Source organism: Gopherus flavomarginatus, chromosome 1, assembly GCF_025201925.1.
Source record: "Gopherus flavomarginatus isolate rGopFla2 chromosome 1, rGopFla2.mat.asm, whole genome shotgun sequence".
Classification (NCBI taxonomy): Eukaryota; Metazoa; Chordata; order Testudines; family Testudinidae; genus Gopherus; species Gopherus flavomarginatus.
This window is the reverse complement of record NC_066617.1, coordinates 200,445,951-200,468,862: the sequence shown is the minus strand read 5'-3', so window position 1 is coordinate 200,468,862 and position 22,912 is coordinate 200,445,951. Positions and strand designations below refer to the sequence as shown.

At 40.0% G+C, this 22,912-nt stretch overlaps 1 protein-coding gene across 1 annotated transcript in view; it reads left to right on the top strand.

Moving 5' to 3' along the window:
* The window catches only part of TIAM1 (TIAM Rac1 associated GEF 1), a 261,857-nt gene that overhangs the window by 202,952 nt on the left and 35,993 nt on the right, over positions 1-22,912 (top strand). The window contains 6 exon segments of the mRNA XM_050937175.1: positions 4,808-5,032; positions 6,178-6,363; positions 9,537-9,683; positions 12,927-13,001; positions 15,166-15,336; positions 20,106-20,210. Coding sequence (XP_050793132.1) covers positions 4,808-5,032; positions 6,178-6,363; positions 9,537-9,683; positions 12,927-13,001; positions 15,166-15,336; positions 20,106-20,210 — 909 coding nt within the window.

The following is a 22,912-nucleotide window of genomic DNA, read 5'->3' as shown; positions in this document are numbered from 1 at the left end:
GAATATCCACAGCTACTCGCTGAAATGGGACCTCAATTATGGGGAGTGGCTGGAGAGGGGCCTTGACCTGGTCTTGGGGTTTTCCCACTCTTTGGCACACCCCACAAGACTGGACATACTTGGCAACATCCTTGCCCATCCCCTCCCAGTGGAAGGACTTCCCCAAGCGGTCTTTGGTTCTGTTCACCCCAGCATGGCCACTAGGATGATCATGGGCTAAGCTTAAGAGCTTTTCCCGGTACTTAGCTGGAACCACTAACTGTTTTTGCGGATGCCAGTCTTCCTGATGTCCACCAGAAAGAGTCTCCTTGTATAAAAGTCCTTGTTCTACAACAAACCGGGATCGATTAGAAGAGCTGAGAGGTGGTGGGGTGCTCCGTGCCGCCGCCCAAGCTTTCTGAAGGCTGTCATCTGCTTCCTGCTCAGTCTGGAACTGTTCCCATGAAGCTGGAGACACCAGTTCTTCCTTAGACTGTGGACTTGGGCTTGGTCCCTCTGGAAGCGATGTAGGTGATGGGGTTTTTTCCATTGCTGGTGAACCGCTCTCCGCTCGTGCACCAGGGGGTATTTCAGGCTCTGGCTGAGGCTCTTGGGTGTGGTTGTCTGCTACTTCTGCCAGTTCAGGCTCACTGGCACCTTCTGGTGTTGGGGTTGAAGATGGATTTGCAAGCACTGTCGTCAGTGCTTGCAACGGTTCTGGTGCTGGCTGCTTTTCCAGTTCCTGGTCTGGGACTGGAAGCACTGTGGCTCTCTCCGTTGTTGGCATGGGATCCGGGTCCACTACCTCTGTCTGGGTCTCTTGTAACACAGACGGGGCCTCTGTGGACGGCTCAGGAACAGGAATGGGTCTGGAAGCTTGACTGGCTTGGCTGCGGGTAACCATTTCCACTCTCTTGGCCCGCTTCACCTGGTTGGCCAAGTCTTCCCCCAGTAGCATGGGGATGGAATAATTGTCATAGACTGCAAAATTCCACATTCCTGACCAGCCTTTGTACTGGACAGGCAGTTCAGCTGTAGGCAAGTCTAAAGCTTGTGACATGAATGGATAAATTGTCACTTGGGCCTTTGGGTTGATGAATTTGGGGTCGACGAAGGATTGGTGGATAGCTGACACTTGTGCCCCCGTCTCTCTCCACGCGGTAACCTCCTTTCCGCCCACTCTCAAAATTTCCTTTCGCTCCAAGAATATTTCAGAGGCATCTGGGCCTGGGGATCTTTGGTGTGATGGTGGTGTAATGAACTGCACTCAGTTGGGGTTCTTTGGGCAGTTGGCCTTTATATGTCCCAGTTCATTACACTTAAAGCATCTTCCAGCTGACTGGTCACTGGGTCGAGGTGGGTTACTGGAGACTGGTGAGGTGGAAGAATAAGGCATCTGTGGCTTTCCTTGGGTTGTAGGTGGGGTCTTTGGCTGCCCTCGGTTGTAGGGTTTATTGTTGGTGTGCCCTCTGGGGTATTAGTTCCCCTTGACAGTAGCTTTTTTCTTTTCTGCCACTTCCATCCATTTGGCTCCAATCTCCCCCGCCTTGATTACAGTTTTGGGTTTCCTATCTAGGATGTACCTCTCTATTTCCTCAGGAATACCATCTAAGAACTGCTCCATTTGTATCAGGAGATGCGGCTCGTCCATATTGTTAACCTTTGTTCCTGATATCCAGGCTTCATAATTCTTTGCAATGTGGTAGGCGTGTCGGGGGAATGACACATCTGGTTTCCATTTTTGGTTTCTGAACCGCCGACGGGCATGTTCAGGTGTTATCCCCATTCTGTATCTGGCCTTGGTTTGAAAAAGTTTATAATCGTTCATTTTCTCCTTAGGCATTTCAGCCGCCACCTCTGCTAAGGGTCCACTGAGCAGTGGCCTCAATTCTACCATGTACTGGTCTTCAGAGATGCTGTACCCAAGGCAGGCTCTTTCAAAATTTTCTAAGAAGGCCTCAGTGTCATCACCTGCCTTGTAGGTGGGAAATTTCTTGTGCTGTGGAACAATTATTGGTGAAGGGTTGTTAGGATTGGCTGTGTTCTGTTGCCTAGCCTGTTATAATTCCAGGGCCTGTCGGTGGGCCTCCCTCTGGAGTTCTATCTGTCTTTTGTGGGCTGCGTCTTCTTCTTCTTGTTTCCTTCTGTGGGCCACCTCTTCTTCTTGTTGTTTTCTTTTGTAGGCTGCCTCTTCCTTGGCTAGTTCTGCATTAATTAGTTCCATCCATCTTCTATGTCCATTTTCTTTGTCCATGGCTTGTTGCAGTGCTCGTTCCTGTCTCAGGCTTTCCTTGGAACCCATGGTTCCTGCTTTCTTGTGCTGAGGTGCCCTCTGGTGTTTACTGCCTGAAATGCTGGTTCTCTGTTGGCTTCCCGGGGTTGCTTAGCAACAGAGTCCTTTTTAACTTACTAGCCTCTCCCGAAAGAGTTAAAAAGCAAAAGAAAACTCTCTTTCATTTACAAATGTGTCCTGGCTGGAGTGCGTTGCTGACCACTTAAGGCTGCTTTGTTTAACAAACGACCGTCGTTAAACCTTAATAGTCCTCCCTATGCACAGGTAAAACGCAGCAAGGAAAAAAAAATCCTCTAGCTGCAGTTTAAAAAAAATAAATCCCTTCCCTCTGCTTATAACCAGCTAGCAGAGAAGCAAATTAATAATCTTACTGGCTTTTGGATTCTTATCTATCCCACTCAGCTGCCAACCATGTCATAGCATTCCCTCTCAGATCTGAACCTTAGAGTTGAGAAAATGAGATACTAGCACCTGAATCCTCTAAGCTTAATTACCAGCTTAGATCTGATAGCACTGCCACCACCCAAAAATATAGTGTTTTGGGGCACTCTGACCTCCCCAACCTTCCCTGGGGACCCCAAGAACCCAAATCCCTTGGGTTCTTAAAACAAGGAGAAATAAACCATTCCCCCACCTTTCCCCCTCTCAGAATTTCCCTCCCTGGGCTATCCTAGAGATACTGATCCAACCTCTTAAATCACCATACAGAGAAGCATCTCCCTTCCCTTCCACAAAGAGGCAACCAGATTCAAGGAAAACAGAGAGAGATTCTCTCTCTCTCCCCTCCCGTCTCCCCCACCCGTCCTGGTGAGTTATCCCAATCCCCTGGAATAAAACAAGGGAAACAAGAAAAAAAAATCAATCAGGTTCTCTAAAAAGAAATCTTTTAATAAAAGAAAGGAAAAAGTAAAGAATTATCTCTGTAACTTCAAGATGTAAATATTACAGGGTCCTATAGCATACAGACACCAGAAGGAGACTTTCCTCCCAGTACCAATACAAATCAAAATATTCCCAGCAACTACACATATAAATGTTAACCAGCCAGATCCACAATTGCAAATAGAGTAAAACAATCAAAAAGCCTAAACCGCCTGTTTTTACTTACTACTTGAAAAGAAACTTAGAGAGCCTGTAGTAATGTCTGGTCTCTCTCAGACCCTCCGAGAGAAGAACCCTCAACGGACAAAGAACACACACAAAGCTTCCCTCCACCCAAATTTAAAAGTATCTTGTCTTCTGATTGGTCTTCTGGTCAGGTGTCCAGTTCCCTGCTTGTAACCCTTTACAGGTAGAAGAGACATTAACCCTTAACAATCTGTTTATGACAACCTCTGGTTCCCTTCTCCAGACCTGAAGCTCAAAAGCTTGTCCCTTCCACCAAGAGATGCTGGTTCAACCTCACCTACCTTGTTTCTCTCATCTCTCTATGTAGGGGAAGATATATGGTGACATGTTTTCCAGGTTAGAATGGTAGCAAGTCCAATAAAACATGCATCTGATAAATAGAAAAGAAAATGGACCAGAAAATAATAAGCAGGAGGGGTATTATGGGCATGTAAACTGGATCTCTCTAGCTTTTATTGTTTGTGTGAGAAACTTATATTTCTAATGATTTACCAGAATACTTTGTAGTAAAACCAACAGACAACTGAAAAGAGAATGGTGAGCGGAAACTTGCTCATCTATTAACAAAAGATCAGTGGTACCATTTGACATTTTATGTTCAGGTTGCTGACATCTCTACTAAATATTCTGGTGAAAGATCAGGGGATGCTGTTAGCAGCAGTAAATATGGAAGAGCCTGATTCTCATTCATGCTAAGGCCCTTTATTATAAGAAGGGCAAATTGTTCAATGGTTAAAGCACAGGATTGGTGTTATGGAGATCTTTTTAATATTCCCAGCTCCTTCATTACTCACTCTTTGATATAGTATGATAACTACTATATGTCCTCATTCCCATCTGTATTATACTGATAATAGTACTTACCTACTTCCCAGGGGCATTTGTGAGGATTGAATCTGTTAATGACTATAAAGGGCTTTCAGACCTTCATTTGGAAGCAGCTATACTTTGCTCTTGTATTAAGCTATAAGCTGATACTATGGCCACATATTATTTCACTGATTTATTATTAATTGTTGCATGCCAACCGTGTGCGCTACGCTGTGAGGACAGACGTTCTCTGCCTCAAGGAATTTGCAGTCTAAAAATTTTCATTTAATGCTACAAATTATGTTAGCATTATGAAGGCCAAGGAAAGTCATTTTTAAGCACTTGCTAGCAAATATGCTACAACTGCTAGGCATCAATATATGTGTAATTCTAAATACTGAATGCAGGGTACTGAGCTAAAAATGGCCTGTTTCACGTGCAGTATAGAATGACAGTTTTTTATTTCTTCTGTTACAAGTGGATTTAAGGCTTTGGTTTTTGAGATCAAGGGAAGAAGAATCTCCTGAGAATTCCATTTGTTAATCTCCAATCAATTTTAAGAGGATCCTGACTTTTTTTTCCTTTCCGCCTCTTCAGACCTCTAGCCAGACCGAACTAGAGAATTGGATCACTGCAATCCATTCTGCTTGTGCAACTGCAGTAGCAAGACAACATCACAAAGAGGACACGGTCAAACTGTTGAAAACTGAAATTAAAAAACTGGAACAGAAGATCGATATGGATGAGAAAATGAAGAAAATGGGTGAAATGCAGCTGTCCTCGGTAACGGACTCCAAGAAGAAGAAGACCATACTCGATCAGGTAATCTTACTTGTATATATGAAACAGATTAATATAAAGTATCTGAGAGACTTATAAATGCTGCTGCTGTTTGAGGCTTAAATATTGAATGCATTGATTCTTTTGTACTCAGTCTACCTAAGTACGGAACTCAGAAACTGCCTCGATTTTCTGTTTTCTCTTATCAGCTTTATAGCTAGCATTGCCATCATGACTCCTCTGTTGCTTGTACTTCCAACTTAAAGTGGACAACTTAGCTGCATTTGAGAAACAGAAATCCTAGAGCAGATGTCTCTCCTGCTGTCACAATGGCACCTTATTTTAGGAAACTAACATATGGACCCCGCTTCATTAGACAGTATCACTCTTAACCCAGGTTGCCAAATGTGTTTGGAATTCTACCCATAGAAGGAGGGGGCTTCTGGATCTGTAATGTGCTGAGTTAAGGAGATTTCCCACCCCACAAAAACCTTTGAGAAGAGGTGAGAGGGAGAAGTGACGCTTAACTTGCTGTTCAGATGGTCCTTTTCAAAGGCTTTAAATCCACAACCAGAGGACAGATCAGTTTTTCTGTCCTTTTATCTTGCTGAGTTTTTAGCACTCTGAAAATATGTTGTACCAGCAATCTGAATTACTTAAACGAGTCCTCACATAGGCTGATTATAGGGCTCTTCCACTGATAAGATTAATTATCTCCAGTTCACCTCACTTCTTTTTCAATATAACACCAAGCTTCATTGATTCTTAAACTACTACTGATGACGATGAAGAGCTAGGGCTCTATTTGTGGAATCTTGCTGGGTTTTTTGGGCTTCTCATATCTCTATTGTCCTTAATGTATAAAATCTACCTCTTAGGAGCTATTCAGAAGAGAATCCTGGGAAACAAAGAAAATGAAAAATGGAATTTTAATATTGTTAATTAGCACCAAATCAAAGTAGCAGTTGCCTTGGGAGAAGATTTCTACCATGAAAATAAAAATATTTGTTATTCATCCAATTAAAAATCTTTGAATCATTTTTGTATCTTTTCCCTCCTTTGAAATGCAATCAATGTTGATAGAAAATTTAATTAATGTGATTTTCTAGTAGTAGTTTTTTAAATAGATATTTACTTCTGTGTTCTTTTTCTCTTCTGTACCACTCCCCTATCCACACTTTTTACAGATCTTTGTTTGGGAACAGAACCTTGAACAGTTCCAAATGGACTTATTTCGGTATCGTTGTTATTTAGCTAGCCTCCAAGGAGGAGAGCTGCCAAACCCAAAAAGGCTACTTGCTTTTGCGAGTCGTCCAACTAAAGTTGCAATGGGCCGTCTTGGAATCTTTTCAGTATCTTCTTTTCATGCACTGGTGAGTTTCAGCTGAAGCCAGAGGTCAGCACTGCTAAACTATAAATCGCTTGGTGGTTTCATAGAAAGATTAAATCAACAAAAGCTGGCGTTGGTGTCTGTGGAGTAAATTCTTACTTCAACATGCAGGGATTGCTGCGTTTTGGGATGGGTACATGTCTTTGATTGAATTTAAAAAATGGATACTCTGAAGTGATTGTCTTGAAGGAGATTTGGTATCAAGTTTATTCTTTTTAACAGTAGGAGAACCACACCTTTTATACATGTATAATAATCATGCCAGATATACATTATACATATCATCATTATACACACACTGTTGTTACCAAAACCATAATGGGTCCCAAGAACTTCCTTACATACATGGTGGTACTGCAGGTGTTAAAGATGACCCAGATCCAAATTCCTTGTTACAAACTTTGAAACAGTCTGGATCCAAACTTTGCAGCTGGTCCCCATCTCTCCAGTGGGCTGAACCAAAAGCCTGGATGTGACCAGTTCTGAAATTTGAGAAGATTTAGCTTTGGCTGTGAACTTTGCAGCTTAGGCCCGTCTCCAATGCCTGTGAACTCATAGGACCTGATCTAAACCCCAGAGAAGTCAATAAAAGTCTTTACGTTGACTTCAGTATGAGTTGGATCATACCCAGTATGGCAAGACCAACTTTCCCACAGAGTGAATAAGATTATTGGCCAATCTAGTCCAGTATCCTGTCTCCAGCAGTGATCAGCACTTGATCCTCCAGCAGAAAGCGTAAAACCTCTCCTGTACTCTTTCCCAATTGGCAAATGCCTTCAGCTGTGTTAAAATGGTTTAAATTTAAATACTATAGCAATACAGCTCTTTAAAACACATAAAAATGTACTGCACACTGTTGCTTTTTGTTATGAATTTAAATGGCATGCCTGTAGTTCAGGCTTGGGTTCCTGGAGCTTTACAGAAATAGCTGAGCTCTGCTGTTGTCTTGTAGATGTCAGCTGTACCCTTCAATTGTGAATACAGAGCTGTAATTCAGTCAGAGGCGGTTTTATTCTTTTATATAAAAAGATTAGCATCATCATCCTGATAATTGCTGGTGAATTTATATTTTTAAAGAAGCGGGTCTTCATTTACATTTGTGCTCATTTTATTTTGCCTCTAGATTTTTAGTGATAAATTTTATTGCATTGCATGGAATTTAGCTAAATCTACCTTCTCTATAGCCCCAAATTTTGAATATGTTGTCCTGGAAAAGAAAAGTTTTCCCCTTAATAATGCATCATTGGTACAGTTACATTGCTATAATTCAAATATAGAGTTGAATTGTCCAAGATATGGGGCACCTGAACTCCCATTGAGGGTACTGAGTTATTATGGTGATGACCATAATATAGCAAACTAGATTGACAGAACACTCATCCTGTCTTAGGAGAGCATGTGTAAATTAGCATAGGGCTATTGACTTCAATAGTGTTACATTGTTTTACATCAGCTGAGGATTAGGCCCAATTTTGTTAACTAAATTGCTTTTTCTTTTTTTTTTTTTTAACTAAAACAATTTCAGATGAAAAAGCCCAAAGATTAATTGATAGAAATGGTCTAAGTAGACAGGTTCAGAAGTCATGGTTAGGTTGGTGGTTCTACATTGTGTTAGACAGAGGGCTTGTTAGGTCTTTCAGATATAAGATAGATACCATAGATAAACTAAGTAAAAGTTCACATGGTTTGCCTTTATGAAGCTAGAAACCTGCAATGACAGTTCAGCTTCTGTTTTTCCCTTACTTGTCCACTTTCTAAATGACACACACGATTACTCTCGGTATATCTGTTCTGTGGATGCCCAACCCGGTATTCTGTTATGCCAGTTCTCATACAGTATTCATGCTTACAATACCAAAACCAGTCTCTCAGCGTCTTATCACAAAGCTGCCTAGGTTTCTTTGTTCTACCCATGACTGTGTGCCAAATGACAGTCAGATATTGTTAGTTTCGTGTGTGGGACTCTCTTAAAAGTAGATTCCAGGAAATTCACCTCCCAGGTTGCAAGGCGGGTGTGTCCTTTTCACTTTTTCCCCCAAGTCATACTTGCCTTACTTCTTACTGCTCCTTCTTTCACAAAAGAAGTGCTTGGGTGTCCTGCATCTTGGAAGGAACACCCAAGAAGCTTGCCAAGAAGCTTTGCTTCTGACGGATGATCCATTTTTTCCCAGGAGGGATTCCCCGGTTGGGAAACCTTCCCAATTACCATGTCATGTAAACTGCAGTGCCCCAGATTACATCATTCTGTATAATCACAGGTACCACTGGAGTATGGGGCTGCATTTTAGGGGATTAAGTAGGGTGGGTTATTTTGTTATATAGCACAGATTTCATGGGGAAATACTATATCTAATGTAACAATCTGTACTTTCTCTCTCTAGGTAGATAGATAGATAGATAAAATCAGCAAAACTGTGCTATAGAATAATAAACTGTCACCTCCTGAGTCTCTAGAGCTGTATTCCATGGGGAACTATGATCTCACCGAGTGATGCATTCTGGCGCATTACAGCAGATCAAAAGCTTCCTGAGAGGAAGGTAGAAATGAAGACTTGGGGTGGGGGGGAAGAATTGTGTCCTGAAGACCTCTCTTACTCTGGCTATTGGAGGAATTTAGTACAGAAAAATATACTTAGTTCTTCATCTTCCCTTTTCTTGTTTTTAAACACATTATTCACCTTTAAGGAAATACTTGTATTTAAATGCCTGACATTTGGCCTGCTAGAAATCATGAATCTGTTTAGGTGAGCACAGTCCACTTCACATGCAGGAATAAAGACACAGATGAAGCTCTTCAAAAGTGATTTTGGGTACCTCCCTTTTTGAGTGTCTAACCTGAAACATTATAAAGGGGCCGGATTTTCAAAAAGTGCTGAGCACTCACTCTTTGCAAACCAGGACTCTTTAAAATAACTCAGACTGGGCACCCAAAACCATTAGATACTGTCTTTTTGTGTAAGTAATGTTGGAAGGAATGAGTTATGTTACAGTGGAAGGCAATTAGCTGATCTGGAGTCATCAACATTCCTGTTGCTAATACACATTGGTTGCTCCAGTATTTACCATTTTCCCACTGGACTTCACCATCAAAGCCTGTAAGCAATGGTATACTGGGATGCTGCAGCCTTTAATTGTAAAACCTTACGGCACTGGCAGGTGGCAGCTCGCACTGGGGAGGCCGGAGTCAGAAGAAGAACACAGGCCATGTCCAGATCTGCCAGCAAACGGAGAAGCAGGTTTTCTTCTCTTTGGGGACTGGATACTACCTCAAAGAAAAAACAAGGGAGGCCAAGCATTAACCAGGTAGGTAGATAGAACATTCAGCTTCATTGCTATTTTCAAGGCTTATTTTATTACCATGCAGAAGACACTTTGAAAAATAACCCCAGCTCAGGGAAAGAAGTGTTGGTTATGCAGAGCACTTTTAATGTGCATTGCATACCCAGCCTTAATCTCTCCTGTTTAATCCTTCAGGGTTGTGTAGTCATCACACTTAATATTCTCTTCAAAATGAGTCATTATAATTGCAGATAAGTATACAACAGCTCATGTTTAAATGGTTCTGCGTGAGGTTTGAGGCTCATACCTTTTTTGAGATGAATGGGTTGTGTTCCTATTGATGCTGTTCTTTGTCTGGAGACTCTTTTCTGCAACTTTAGGTTAGTGAGGCAGCAGCAGAACATCTGTTTACAGCTGCATTTTTGTAATAGGAAAAAAATAGGAAATTAATTTTTCTTTAAATGAAAGCTTAGAATTTGTAGAATGTTGCAGCTAAGTTTGGAGAGAGCCTCGTAATGGACAACTTTCTGTATTTAGGAGGAACAATCCATGCTGCTTTTGAACAAAATCTTTAATTTTCATGCTGTCCCTCCCAAAATCTTCCACAGACAAATGTATTTCAGTGGATTAAGCAGGTGTTTCCCTGCCTTACTCTCCAAACATCCCTAATTATAGCTTTCAGATATTGGTAGTTATGCCTCTTCTAATTGCAGGAATCACAGGGTTTTCTTTTTCTTCTGTTCTCTTTTTTTGGGAAGTGGGCAGGGCAGGATTTGTTTTGGGTCTTAGGCCTGTGATTTCCTCCTGTCCCTGTTGTTAAGACGGTGGTGTGGGTGGAGGAGTATTTATTGCTGAGGAACATGCCATATAATATGTTGTTAATGAGACGTTAAAAATCCACCTCATGCACATTCTCATCAACTCTTACCTTTGTCTATCTCTCTAGTTAGTTCAGCTCAGTGATTACAAAGAGGGCAGAATTTCTCTAGAGAACTAGCTGATGCCTGATGAGCATTTTCAGAAGTTACGTTTCTATTATGTGTAACATGCTTGCTTTTCAAAAAATGTCCCCAAACCAAGCAACGTCTCTAGTGCTTAGCAAGGATTCTGTCCATGACAAGTTTCTGATGTCAGATATTTGTGCCATAGAGTGCCAAATCCCACTCACACTTTTTTCCCCCCAACAGAGAGAGGTGTATTCCCCCCACCCCCCCGGCCCACTCTTCCACAAGCCTGAATTGGCTGAGGAATTTTGCTCCAATTAAAAACATTAGATCTGGACAGAGACCAAGCTTTAAAGAAAATTCAGAAAGAGAATGTTTTAGAAGGTTATCAGTATGTCTCACTCTATGGGGCTTAGGCACCTAAATACCTTTCAGGATCTGGGCCTATATGTTCTCTGTAAAATTAGGCCCCATTCCTGCTGATATTTACTCATATGCTTAATTTTAAGCATGCTAGTAGTCCTACTGACTGTTAAGTTAAGGGTTTGCAAAATGGGAGATATAGATTGTAAGCTCTATTTAGCAGTGTCCATATCTCTTTCCCATCCTGCATCGTTTCTGGCCCATCTTAGACACTACATAAATAATAATTAATAACACAATTATAAACAAGTGAATACATGTGTCATAAACAGATAGCTAAGGGTTAATGTCTCTTTCACCTGAAGCACCTGACCAGAGGACCAATCAGGAAACCGGATTTTTTCAACTTTGGGTGGAGGAAATTTAGTGTCTGAGTCTTTTGTCTGTCTGCCTGCTTTCTCTGAGCTTTGGAGAAGTAGTTTCTACTTTCTAGTCTTCTGTTTCTAAGTGTAAGGACAAAGAGATCAGATAGTAAGTTATATGGTTTCTTTTCTTTGGTATTTGCATGAATATAAGTGCTGGAGTGCTTTGATTTGTATTCTTTTTGAATAAGGCTGTTTATTCAATATTCTTTTAAGCAATTGACCCTGTATTGTATCATCTTAATACAGAGAGACCATTTATATGTATTTTTCTTTCTTTTTATATAAAGCTTTCTTTTAAGACCTGTTGGAGTTTTTCTTTACTTCAGGAAAATTGAGTCTGTACTCACCAGGGAATTGGTGGGAGGAAGAAATCGGGGAGATCTGTGTGTTGGATTTGCTAGCCTGATTTTGCATCCCCTCTGGGGGAATAGGAAAGTACTTTTTGTTTCCAGGATTGGGAACAGAGAGGGGGAATCACTCTGTTTGGATTCACAGAGCTTGTGTCTGTGTATCTCTCCAGGAGCACCTGGAGGGGGGAAGGGAAAAAGGATTATTTCCCTCTGTTTTGAGACTCAAGGGATTTGGGTCTTGGGGTCCCCAGGGAGGTTTTTCAGGGGGACCAGAGTGCCCCAAAACACTCTAATTTTTTGGGTGGTGGCAGCAGGTACCAGGTCCAAGCTGGTAACTAAGCTTGGAGGTTTTCATGCTAACCCCCATATTTTGGACGCTAAGGTCCAAATCTGGGACTAAGGTTATGACAACATGGAGTTATAGAAACTGTTTTCCAATCTTAACTCTAGCAGGCTCCTTGTAGTGCCTGATGTAATGAAATCAAAGCTGTGTGTCTTCCCTTCACCAAGATGATAAATGCTTAAGCCCTATGCCCAAAGCTGTAGTGGATTGTTAGTTTTGGCAGGTGTACCAGTCTGGATCCATTCCAAGTCGGTTACTGCCTGATCCTGCAAATACTTCTTCTCTCCTGCACAGTCCCATTGTCTTAGTGTTCTTGCCTCGTGCTGGATCGTTAACTGTTACCTCACTAGCAAGAAGTCATGTTGTGCCCAGACTGTTGTGGTTGGATGAGTATTTACAAAATAAACCATTAAGCTTGCTTATAATAATAATTACACAGCACTCTTCATCTGGAGATCTCAAAGCACTTATTGAAAGTGGGTAAGCGTTATTATCCTCATTTTACAGATGGGGAAACTGAAGCACAGAGAGGATAAAAATTGTCCAGGTTCGCACATCAAGTCACCGACAGGACTGGAAGTAGAGTTCAGGCCTCCAGCCTCCCAGCCTAGTGCCCCATCCACTAGGATATTCCTGCCTCCCTCTGTCTTTTTAGGAATCTGATCTTTTTCTTTTATATTTTTTGCGGTTATCATTGAAATAGATTTTGTCAGTTTAACTTACATGCTTGATGTCAGAGATTTTTTTTCTTAAGACCCTGTAATGTGTCCTATTTAGAGCCTGTTTCCAGATTTGAGAGCATTATTGAATTATGTTATAACATAGCATTTTTTGCTCTGCAGGTCTTTGGTGAAGGAGTTGATTCCGTGAAGAAGTCTTTAGAAGGAATCTTTGATGATACAGTACCAGATGGCAAGGTAAGAAAAACCTGGACTTTACAAAGGAGTTCCAGTAATTTATTTGCCTGCTTGAAAATAAAGTACATTCTTGCAGTGCTAGTAAGATGAGGTAGAATCTTGATAGGGAGGCAGATCCTATGACAGCAATTCTGCCTGTAGTAGTTTCTATCTGCCATAGAGGGGCAAGATGCTGGGCCTGCACCCCCTGTACACTAACATCTTGCCATGAATGGGATGGAGTGATTGCAGTCATAGCTACAGGGATCCACTGGACAATCCATTCTGTGGCTGGAGTTGCAGAACCCATAAGAACTGTGAACCTTAGGAAGATTCCTAACCTACTACTTTTAGCATATAAGTAATTATAGTAGGCATTCATATTGTTCATAATAATGTCATCATTTGCCATGTGCTAAGTTTTTTACTTCAACAGATGGAGGTGATGATGCAACTGTGTGTGTTAATATACAATAAACAGGCCTTGGTAATGTTGTTTGTAACTGGCAAAGGATTTATGTGAACCTACTGCTAATTTAGGATTATTGCAATTGGAAAGTACAGTATTCTCCACATTTAGCTTTAACACTGTATGCGCTGCCATAAGGCTTTTAGCTTTCCGAAAACAACCACAATCCCCTTCCCGAGCACCCAGAGGAGTGTCAGCTAAAAAACACCGTTAAGCCAGTGCTAAGGAGCACACTTTTAACGTCGTGAGTAGGGCTTTAGCTGTGTGACTTCGTTTGCAGCTAACAGGAATTGTGCAGCTCTGTCACTTGCTCAAAAATGTTCAACTTCAACCTACGGAAGAGAGACCATTGAAAATGAACGCTGGGATGTGCTATCCTGTAATAACTGGAAATCTGAGCTCCGTCAGCTGTTTCCTTTGGGCTTGGAGATATGATGCATTGGAGCCTTAATTTTTAACATCAGTTCTTTTTTTATATTATGTCCATAAACCCTAATACCCATAGGTATAGTGCCATTTAACTCCATAGGCATTTTGCATTGACTTCAGTGGGCTCAGAATTTTACCCACAGTGTTTGTAGTTTAACCTTATTACTTTACACTTGTACTTGTGTGGCACCTTTCATCTGGGGATTTCAAAGCACTTTACACTCACTGCTGAATGTAACTCACAGTTCCCCCATAGAGTGGAAATGTTATCCACATTTTACACATGGAGAAACTGAGACTACAGTAGAGTTAAATGAGTTGAGCAGTGTCCTGCAGAAAATCTGTGGTGGAGGCAGGAACAGCACCCAAATTTTCAGATTCTCTATCCAGTGTATTATCCATAGATCAGCCTTTCTTGCTTGTTATATTCCATATCTCCTGGTCTATTTGTATCTGTCTGTCCCAAGAAATGGAAACTACGTGGGTATTTTAATTAGTGCTGTGTGATCACAGATACAATTTAAAAAGAAAGTTTTGGAAGGGATATGAAGCCCTCATGCATCAGGACGGAAGCCAAGCTATAACTACTGTGGGTTAGGAGGAAACTTTCCCTGCTGTAGTTTCTTCCTCTGAAGCAGCTAGTTCTGGCCACTGTTGGGGACAGGATACTGGACTAGATGCCACCGGTATAATTCTGTATGGGAATTCCAGTGTTCCTACCACCTACGTATTGAACTTGGCTATAGTGAAACTCCATTTATATTGTTATTGTGATGTACAATAAAAGCCCAAAATTCTGCAATTCCATTGCTACTTGAGCATCCACTAAGGGCTGGTCTACACTAGAAAAGTTATACTGGTGTAATTATATTGATTATGGGTGTGGGGTTTTTAACCCAATATAGGTTTAGCCCTAGCACAGACACAGTTATACCTGTATAAAGGTGCCTTGTACCACAATAGCTTATCCTTCTTCCCACACTAGAGTAAGCTATACTGGTATAAGCACATTTATACCAATAAAATTGTGTCCACACTGGGGGGAGCGGGGAAGTAGAGGGGTGGAATTGCCATTTTAATCTGTACCAGTATAATTAAACCAGCAAAACTTTCTAATATAGACAAGCTCTTAGTCTAGGTTTGTGAATAAAATGTCTTCCCTCTAACTGGGTTCCCCAGTAGGATGTATGTATAGTACAGCATACTGGCTTCCTTACACTTGGTATTAAAGAAGAGATGGATAATATTTTACCATCAATGTTTTAATTAATGCATTTTTCTATTCAGAGGGAAAAAGAAGTGGCACTGACCAGCACCCATCAGCATAATCCTGATTGTGATATTTGGGTTCATGAGTATTTTACGCCATCTTGGTTCTGCCTGCCAAACAACCAGCCTGCTTTGACAGTTATCCATCCAGGTGACACCACAAGAGATGTCTTGGAAATGATTTGTAAGGTAAAGGTGCACCTTTTGAAATGAACATTTCAGTGAAGGTTTTTCATTTCCAGTGTTTAGGCATTTCATGAACAAATCTGTTATACAGTGTTTAACAGACCAGTTGGACTTTAGGTGTAAAATCACAATAACACTGAGTTGTTTAGTAAAATTGCACCACTTTGAATAGGAAACAAAATCCTTAAATTTAGTGTTTAGCTTTTTTAAAGAAAAGTCTGTGTTTTTGTTAGTTGTCTTTTTCTCTTAAAATACTGCAGTGAATCTATAAACTGCCTCCATATGACATCGCCACCAAGCCCTGTACAATCCTTTCCCAAGATGACACAACTGCATGCAATTCACCTCCTCCCCCAACGTCTCTATTCCCTTCCCCTGACAAGCCACCCAAAAGAACTTCCTGCTGCTGAAAACTTGCATGATAGGGGATGCTGCTTTCTTCATTCCCATTACCAACCCGACCTGCTTCCCAGTGACAGAGCTAGCTCCTGCCAAATTCTCATGTTACCTGCCTCCCCTCATACAAGTGTGATGACATCACCCATTTCCCAAATTGCTAAGTAGCTCCCAGTTTTCAGGTGTCATCCACCTGCCAAATAAGGAGCGTTCCGAGAGCTAAAGTAAGAACTTAAAAAAGAATATTAAGTCACTGGAATTTAAAAAAAAGTTTTCCCTGTATGCCCATGTTGCAGAGTCAGTTTCATTCAGTGTGGGGAAGGGGAGGAGAGAAGGGAACTACATCCATATACTGGAAACACACATTTACTTTTCAAAATAAATAATTCAGATAAAAAATTGGGTAAGCTTGGCTATTAAAAGCTTCCAGAGCTTTAAACTTCCAAATCTCAGGAAATGAAGTTTATAGCTTTGATGAATCTAACCCATACTCTCAGTGCTAGTGCCCAAATAATGTATTCTACTAACCAGCTAACTTGCAAACTAAAACTAACTTGCAGAAACTTAAATGCTGTTCTGGGGCTTCTTTTTACTTAAAAAATGAAGATCTATTAACAACTTAACTTTAGGGAGTTTTAAAGATATGTTGTGTATGCTTCTAAAGAGCTGGAAGGTGCAAAGAGAGGCATTTGTTTTGGGTAATTATACACTGTACTCAGCTCGCTGCCAGGTGCACTTCTAAAGACTGCTGCAGCTTCTGAAAGCTTCTCATTGTAGTCGGGGAGAGATGCCATTTTTAAGAGAGAGACATAATAGGGAAGTTAGTGATACACTATTAGTAATGATTTATTTTTAGGGCTGATATTTTCCTTCTGGATAAGAGTGACTAACTCAGTGGGTCAGATCCTCAGCTGGCATAAATTGGTGGAGCTCCACTGACTTCAGTTCACACCAACTAAGGATCTGGTCCATGTTGCATTTTTGTGGTTTGGGGTTTATTTAGAGCTAATATCTGTTTCCTTCCTTTCAATCATAGTTGTCGGTCTGGATAATAGTGATGGATGCATTCTTTTCTATAACATTTAATAATCAATCTCTTTCTTCTGTCTCTTGCATTCAGCTCTTTCTTTTTCCTTTTACTATCTGATCCACATCATTTCACATCAGTTTGCCATCTACCATCTGAGAAACAGTCAAGTTCTGGTATAGTAAACATTTCAAGATCTACATTTCATATAAACCTCTTCATGTTGTAGATGTAGTTAAGACTACCCATGTCATTAAACTGATCTTGACTATTCTATCTGATAATTCAAAATGCAGTAGAATATTTGCAGAATAATGCATTCTTCTTGCTAACGCTGCTGTTTGTGTGTAATCGTCATGTTTTAGGGTTTTTAAAAGTATTTTTAGTTTTTGGGCTTATTTTTAAAATGGTTTGGTTTTCTCTAAGATTTAACAAGTAATGCCATTTGGAAGCAAAGAAAAAAACATCAGTTTGAGTGTGTGTATTTAAGTATTTCATACTAACACATATCTATGTAAATGTATATATAAGTATAGATAGATATTTGTATAGTGACTGTATGTTTCCAAAAGGTGCGGACTTATATCTCCTGAATTGAAGGAAGTGTGATTCTATAAGCCCATTGTATCTGCCAAGTCTAATACATTTTCTAAGAAATGCCATCTGGATCAAAATATATGATCAAAATTATCAATTGATCCTTCTATTTCTTCTGCAAATTGTCAAAATCAGGGATCTCTCAGAGATTCATGGAAACAAATAAGCACCACTAAGGAATGGAATACAAACATGGTGTAGAAATTTCTGGATTTGAAAGACCATCTACTGAAGTTGACCAACAATTTTGTCCTGTTTTCTGTCCTCAAAATCAATCAGGAGGAGAAATCTAAATTGATACAGCTCCAAGACAATATTCTGCTAGTGGATTTTTTTCATGGTTTCAATACTGCATTCAAAATGTTTCCATTTGCCTCAGTCCTAATCTTTGAGATGGTGAGCAAAAAGGTTATGATTCTAATCAAACATCTCCAAAATGACCTGCAAGAAGATAGATACACTTAAATTTTCTTTAGGCCTGATTAGGAACCCACTGAAATAAGTAGAAAGGCTTTCATTGACTTCAGTGAGCTATAGATTAGGCTGTCCATGAGGAAAGTTGCTGTGGTAAGATGATAGCAGCCCCAGGGATTTACATATACACTCAGTGATTTCTATAGGATTTCTGAATAGTGTTCAGGAAAATTGAAACATCATTATAAGGATATTTCTTGGAATAGGAAGTAATCTAGTATTGCTGTTTGGAAGCTACAAACACACAGACGTGTGGGCAATATGTGTCTCTTTGGATCCTAGACTCTATTAGATTCCATTTAACATCAGGCTAAATCTTGTTGGCATGTCATTCTGTCAATAACTGCCAGGCGGACATCTCTTATGTTGAATGAGCTGCAGAATGTACACAAGGCACAAGAGATCGCAGAATGACAGAGATGGCTACTGGGTCATCTATTCCATTTCTCTGTCAGTACATGATTTTTTACCGATAGTATACTTTTGTGCTGCTTTGTCCAGTTTTGTTTTAAATGTCTTTTACACAATGGGGCATCTATACGTTCCATATCCAGTCTCACATTGAGATTTATCAGAGAGCCCCCGATTGTAAATCTAAATTTTCAGATCACTCTCAGAATACAAGGCAGGTGTATAAATGTATTGTGATTGGATTCGAGGTCAGACACTGTTTAATGTGGCAGGTTTCTCATCATTGACTCCTCTGATAACTGGTGAGAGTAGATTAATCTGACCAGAAACTGATGTCTGGCTGGTTTATTATTCTGCACAATTAAAACAACCATTCTTCTCTTTTGTGTGTGTGTGAGAGAGGTAGTATAAATAAGCTGCAAATAAAATGGCAAACTGATAAACGCTGATCTCACAAAAGTTTTGGTAGAATGAGGATGTCTTATTTCGCAATTTTTATTGTGGTATATTTTATTTCTGATATATTGTCTAAATTACAATGGTTGTCCAATTTGATACTCAGTTTTATGTAGTGATAATTTCATCTGTTTAAATTAGACAGATTTAGATGTAAAGTCAACAATAGATCTGATTTAATTTGTTGTGAATAATATTTGTTTCAAGTGGGGTTTTTTTCAGAGTGTGACTCTTTCCTGGTTCTAGATATCCACTGCAGAGTTCATAAATGAAGAAAACCCATAGACTGATATTTAAATTGTTCACGGTAGCTATTTGCTGTGCATTATTCATTATGTATGATGTGTGGTTCTTCACCTAAGTCCTAGGGTGTTGCTTCTGCTTTGTGATTGGATAGCTGAAATTTTTACAACACTAGAATAACAAATAGCAGATTATTCAATTCCTGTACAAATTTTCAGATCAATTGTACTAATATCTGGGAAACTTTTGGGATTTGTGACTATTTTCTGAATGCAAACAGTGAATAATAGGACTCCACAAATAACAGTGAGGGATGTACTTTGTGAATCACATCGAGTGCTAGTCAACAGCTTATTAACTTTGCAAAGTAACTTTTGAATACATCCTTTGTGTTTGTCATTGCCCTAATGCATTTTGATTACACACTGAGTTAACCTCAGTTTGATTTAAGCTTATTAACTGTGCAGAGGAAAGGTCATTACTGTCTCCCAGGTCAAATGCCATACTCGCGGCTAACCATAACGTCTTTAAAGTGACATAGGGTGTTTCCACTGGGAAGTAATCCAGTGTGCATTCCTAGAGTCATCCTCATGCTTTTTTAAGCTAGCATACTATGTGCTGTGTACAGTCTAAAGCACTGAGGTGGATATTTTATGCATAATCTTGCTTGCAGACTTATCACAGAATGCCTCAATGTTAAACTGTGAAAAGGTTCAGAAAGAAACTACTTTCATGTTGTATCTTTCTCTTTGTTAGCCAGAATATATTTTCTTCCTTGTCTTTTTTTAAATGTACTTGCATACAGGAAGTATGGTCTAATTCCTTTGCATTAATACTGTGCTCAACATCTCTATAATAATACGGAGTGGGTGAGGATAGAATTGCCAAATAAGCAAAATTGAAGGTGGTATTTAGAGTAATAGCATTACCTATGAAATACCGATAAGCAGTTAGGTGAACATTTCTTATTTGGAAGGGGAGGAGAAAGAAACTTTCAGACTCTATTTAGGTTACAAAATTTTCACACTTCTTATGAAATATAAAGAACTTTTTTTTTTCCCATGGTGTCATCGTCTATTTCTCCTTCAACATATGTGGTTTTGTTTTATTGTATATAACTGTAGTCATTGTCTTTTCTCTCTTAAAGTGTCTCCTCTGTTTGTTGCAGACGTATCAGCTGGATCATTCCGCTCACTTTCTGCGTCTTAAGTTCCTGATAGAAAACCAGATGCAATTTTATGTACCAAAGCCAGAAGAAGACATCTATGAATTGGTAATGCTAATTGCCGAACACTGTTAAATGACACTTTAGTTTACAGGGCACTATTAGCTATTCACTTGCATTAATCAAGGCAATTTAAAATCCAGATACAATTATCTAATATTTGTAGTACATGGAGTTAGGCTTTTTGATTTTGTAGATCAAAAGTCACCTTGTAGCTATAGTGCCTTGCAGTCCATAGCAAACAGCCACACCATATAAATGACCTTATTTGCCGTCTATAAAATAATCTCAACAAGTATTTCTTCTTGTAGATGGAGTGGATTTGTACTCACTGTGTGTGTAATAAAATCACCGTCACTGGTGGCAACCACTATATATTTAATGCTGAATTTGAACTTCCACTGTAATGCCCCTTTTTTCTAACGTTCCTAATATTCAGTTTCCTCAAAGAAATCTCTTTTGTGTCAAAACATTCCATACTTAGACACTGCTCAAAGATGATTTTTTTCCCCCCTGTTGGGCGGGGGTGGAGATTGAGGTAAAAAGGCTCTGGAGTAACTCAAATGGTATCAAATTGCTTTCCTCCTATGTTTCAAATGAAATATTTGAATTTGTCTATCTCAAAAACTGCTGAAGTAAAAAAATCAGTGAAAAAAACCCTCAAACGCCTGTCAGTTAAGGATTCCTCTGTTAATGGTACCTTACTTAAGGATGTGTTGGGATGGAACAACACCCTTAACCTCCACCACCATTATCACCCTTAAAACAAAATAGAGAAATTAAATGAAGGGAAATAGCATTAATGGCACGTTAGAACTGAGAAATGAAGCACTCAGAAGTCAGGAAACTCAAATGTTAAGGAGCCAGATCCTGGCCTTCACTGCTTAGAGGGATCAGAACAGCCTTCTGGGAAATTCCCCCAGCGCCAAGGTAGCATGGGGCTGATGTAGCCATCCAAGATTCTATGAACAATGAAGCACTGATCGTGCAGTACTTATGCATAGTGCTTAACTTTAAAATCTTAATTTGAAATCAGTAGGACTATTCACATGCTTAAAGTTCACAATGCACGTAAATGTCTGAAGGACCAGGACCTAACCTATTAGCAGAAGGACAGCAGTGCATGTGTCGTATTGTACATGTGTGTGCTTACTACAAAATCTTTGTGATTATTTTGATATAGGTGTTTCTTGAAGAGATCCTCTTGCAATTAACTTAAAATAAAATAAAATTGACTAATGCCTTCAGTTTTGTAGTCTCTCAAATAGTTATTTACAGGGTTATGTAATATTAATGTTGCCTAACTCTACTTTCCTTCTAATCAACAGCTTTTAAAATGTATTCCTTTAGAAAATGTTTAGTAGAATTTCTGAGGCAGCTCATAAACCAGGTGATTTTTCAATCAAAATTAGAAATTAGAAATCTATATTTTCAAAAACATAATTTTATAATGTAAATGAAGTAATTATATTCAAATATGGAGGCTTCATTTGTTATGTGCTAGAACTTGTAACTCTGAGGGTGGTTTTTTTGGTGTTAGCTGTGCTACAGGGTAGTTGCTTTTTATTTTTTATTTGTTTTTAGTGCTTTTTAGAGCAAATGAGCATGTCAGGTTTCTTTTGGCTGAAACCTGATATGCTAAACTGCTTTCCTTTCCATCTGATTTAGGTGTTAACTGTTCTGTAAAGTAATGCATGGCTTTAATTGGGAAACAAGGCCTGAGCGCTTTGGGTTGGAGCGAGGGAGAAGGTATCAGGAGTTACAGGAAGGGGCGGGGGTGGGGGGAAGAATCAAAGCTTTAGAGGAAAATGACATCTGTGCAAGGACATGAAAGGCTTGAGAAGAGTTAAAAAACTACTGGAGAAAGCAACGCCTTGATCTTTTGAAAACACTGGGAGCTGAGAGAGAATCTGACTGGAACAAAGAGGAAACACTGCCACCTAGAGTTGGAGATTGGGCTTGCCAGATAATGAAATGGTGCCATGCTGTTGTTCATGGTATCATAAGAGTATAAAAAATTTTGTAAGAGGCTCTTGAACTGACTGCAGTATAAAAGTGTGGATTATTAAATCTCATCTTTAAGATGCCCCTCTGCTTGTGCTCATCCATTGAAGCATGACAACTCTGGGCTCCTGTTTAGTCCATGAGGGGACGCTACAGCGGGATAAAAGACCTACGACTCGACCACGGCCGGCCTAAGTCAGCTGACTCAGGTTCACTGAGCTCGGACTGCAGGGCTAAAAATTGCTGTGTAGAGGTTTGGGTTTGGGCTGGAGCCTGAGTTGTGGGACCCTGTGAGGGTCTGAATGTCTACCCCTCAATTTTTCACCCTGAGCCCCATGAGCCCATAGCAAGCCCCACCTCCTCTCCATGGGCCAGATCCTCAGTGTGTGTAATTAATCGGAGCTGAGTTGAAGTTAATGGAGCTATGATATTTTACATCAGCTGAGGGCCTGGTTCCATGTGTTTGGAAACCCCTTGCTGAGAAAGTTGCTATGGAGCAGTACTCTGTAGTCTGCAGACAGTGTAGCGTTCACATGAGTATTTTCTGTGCAGCCTTCCCTACCCTCACATAGACATGCCAGTCACACTTTGTTTCTGGCCTTTTATGCTGCTCAGGACTTCCTCTTTGGTTTAGATGGCACAATTCATATTGAGGAAGGGGACTAAAACCACTGTATGTTGTGAAAATATCCCAGTTAAGGAATCTGTAGTAAACTTGTTTCTAGGGTGGCATCATTTCAGTGAAG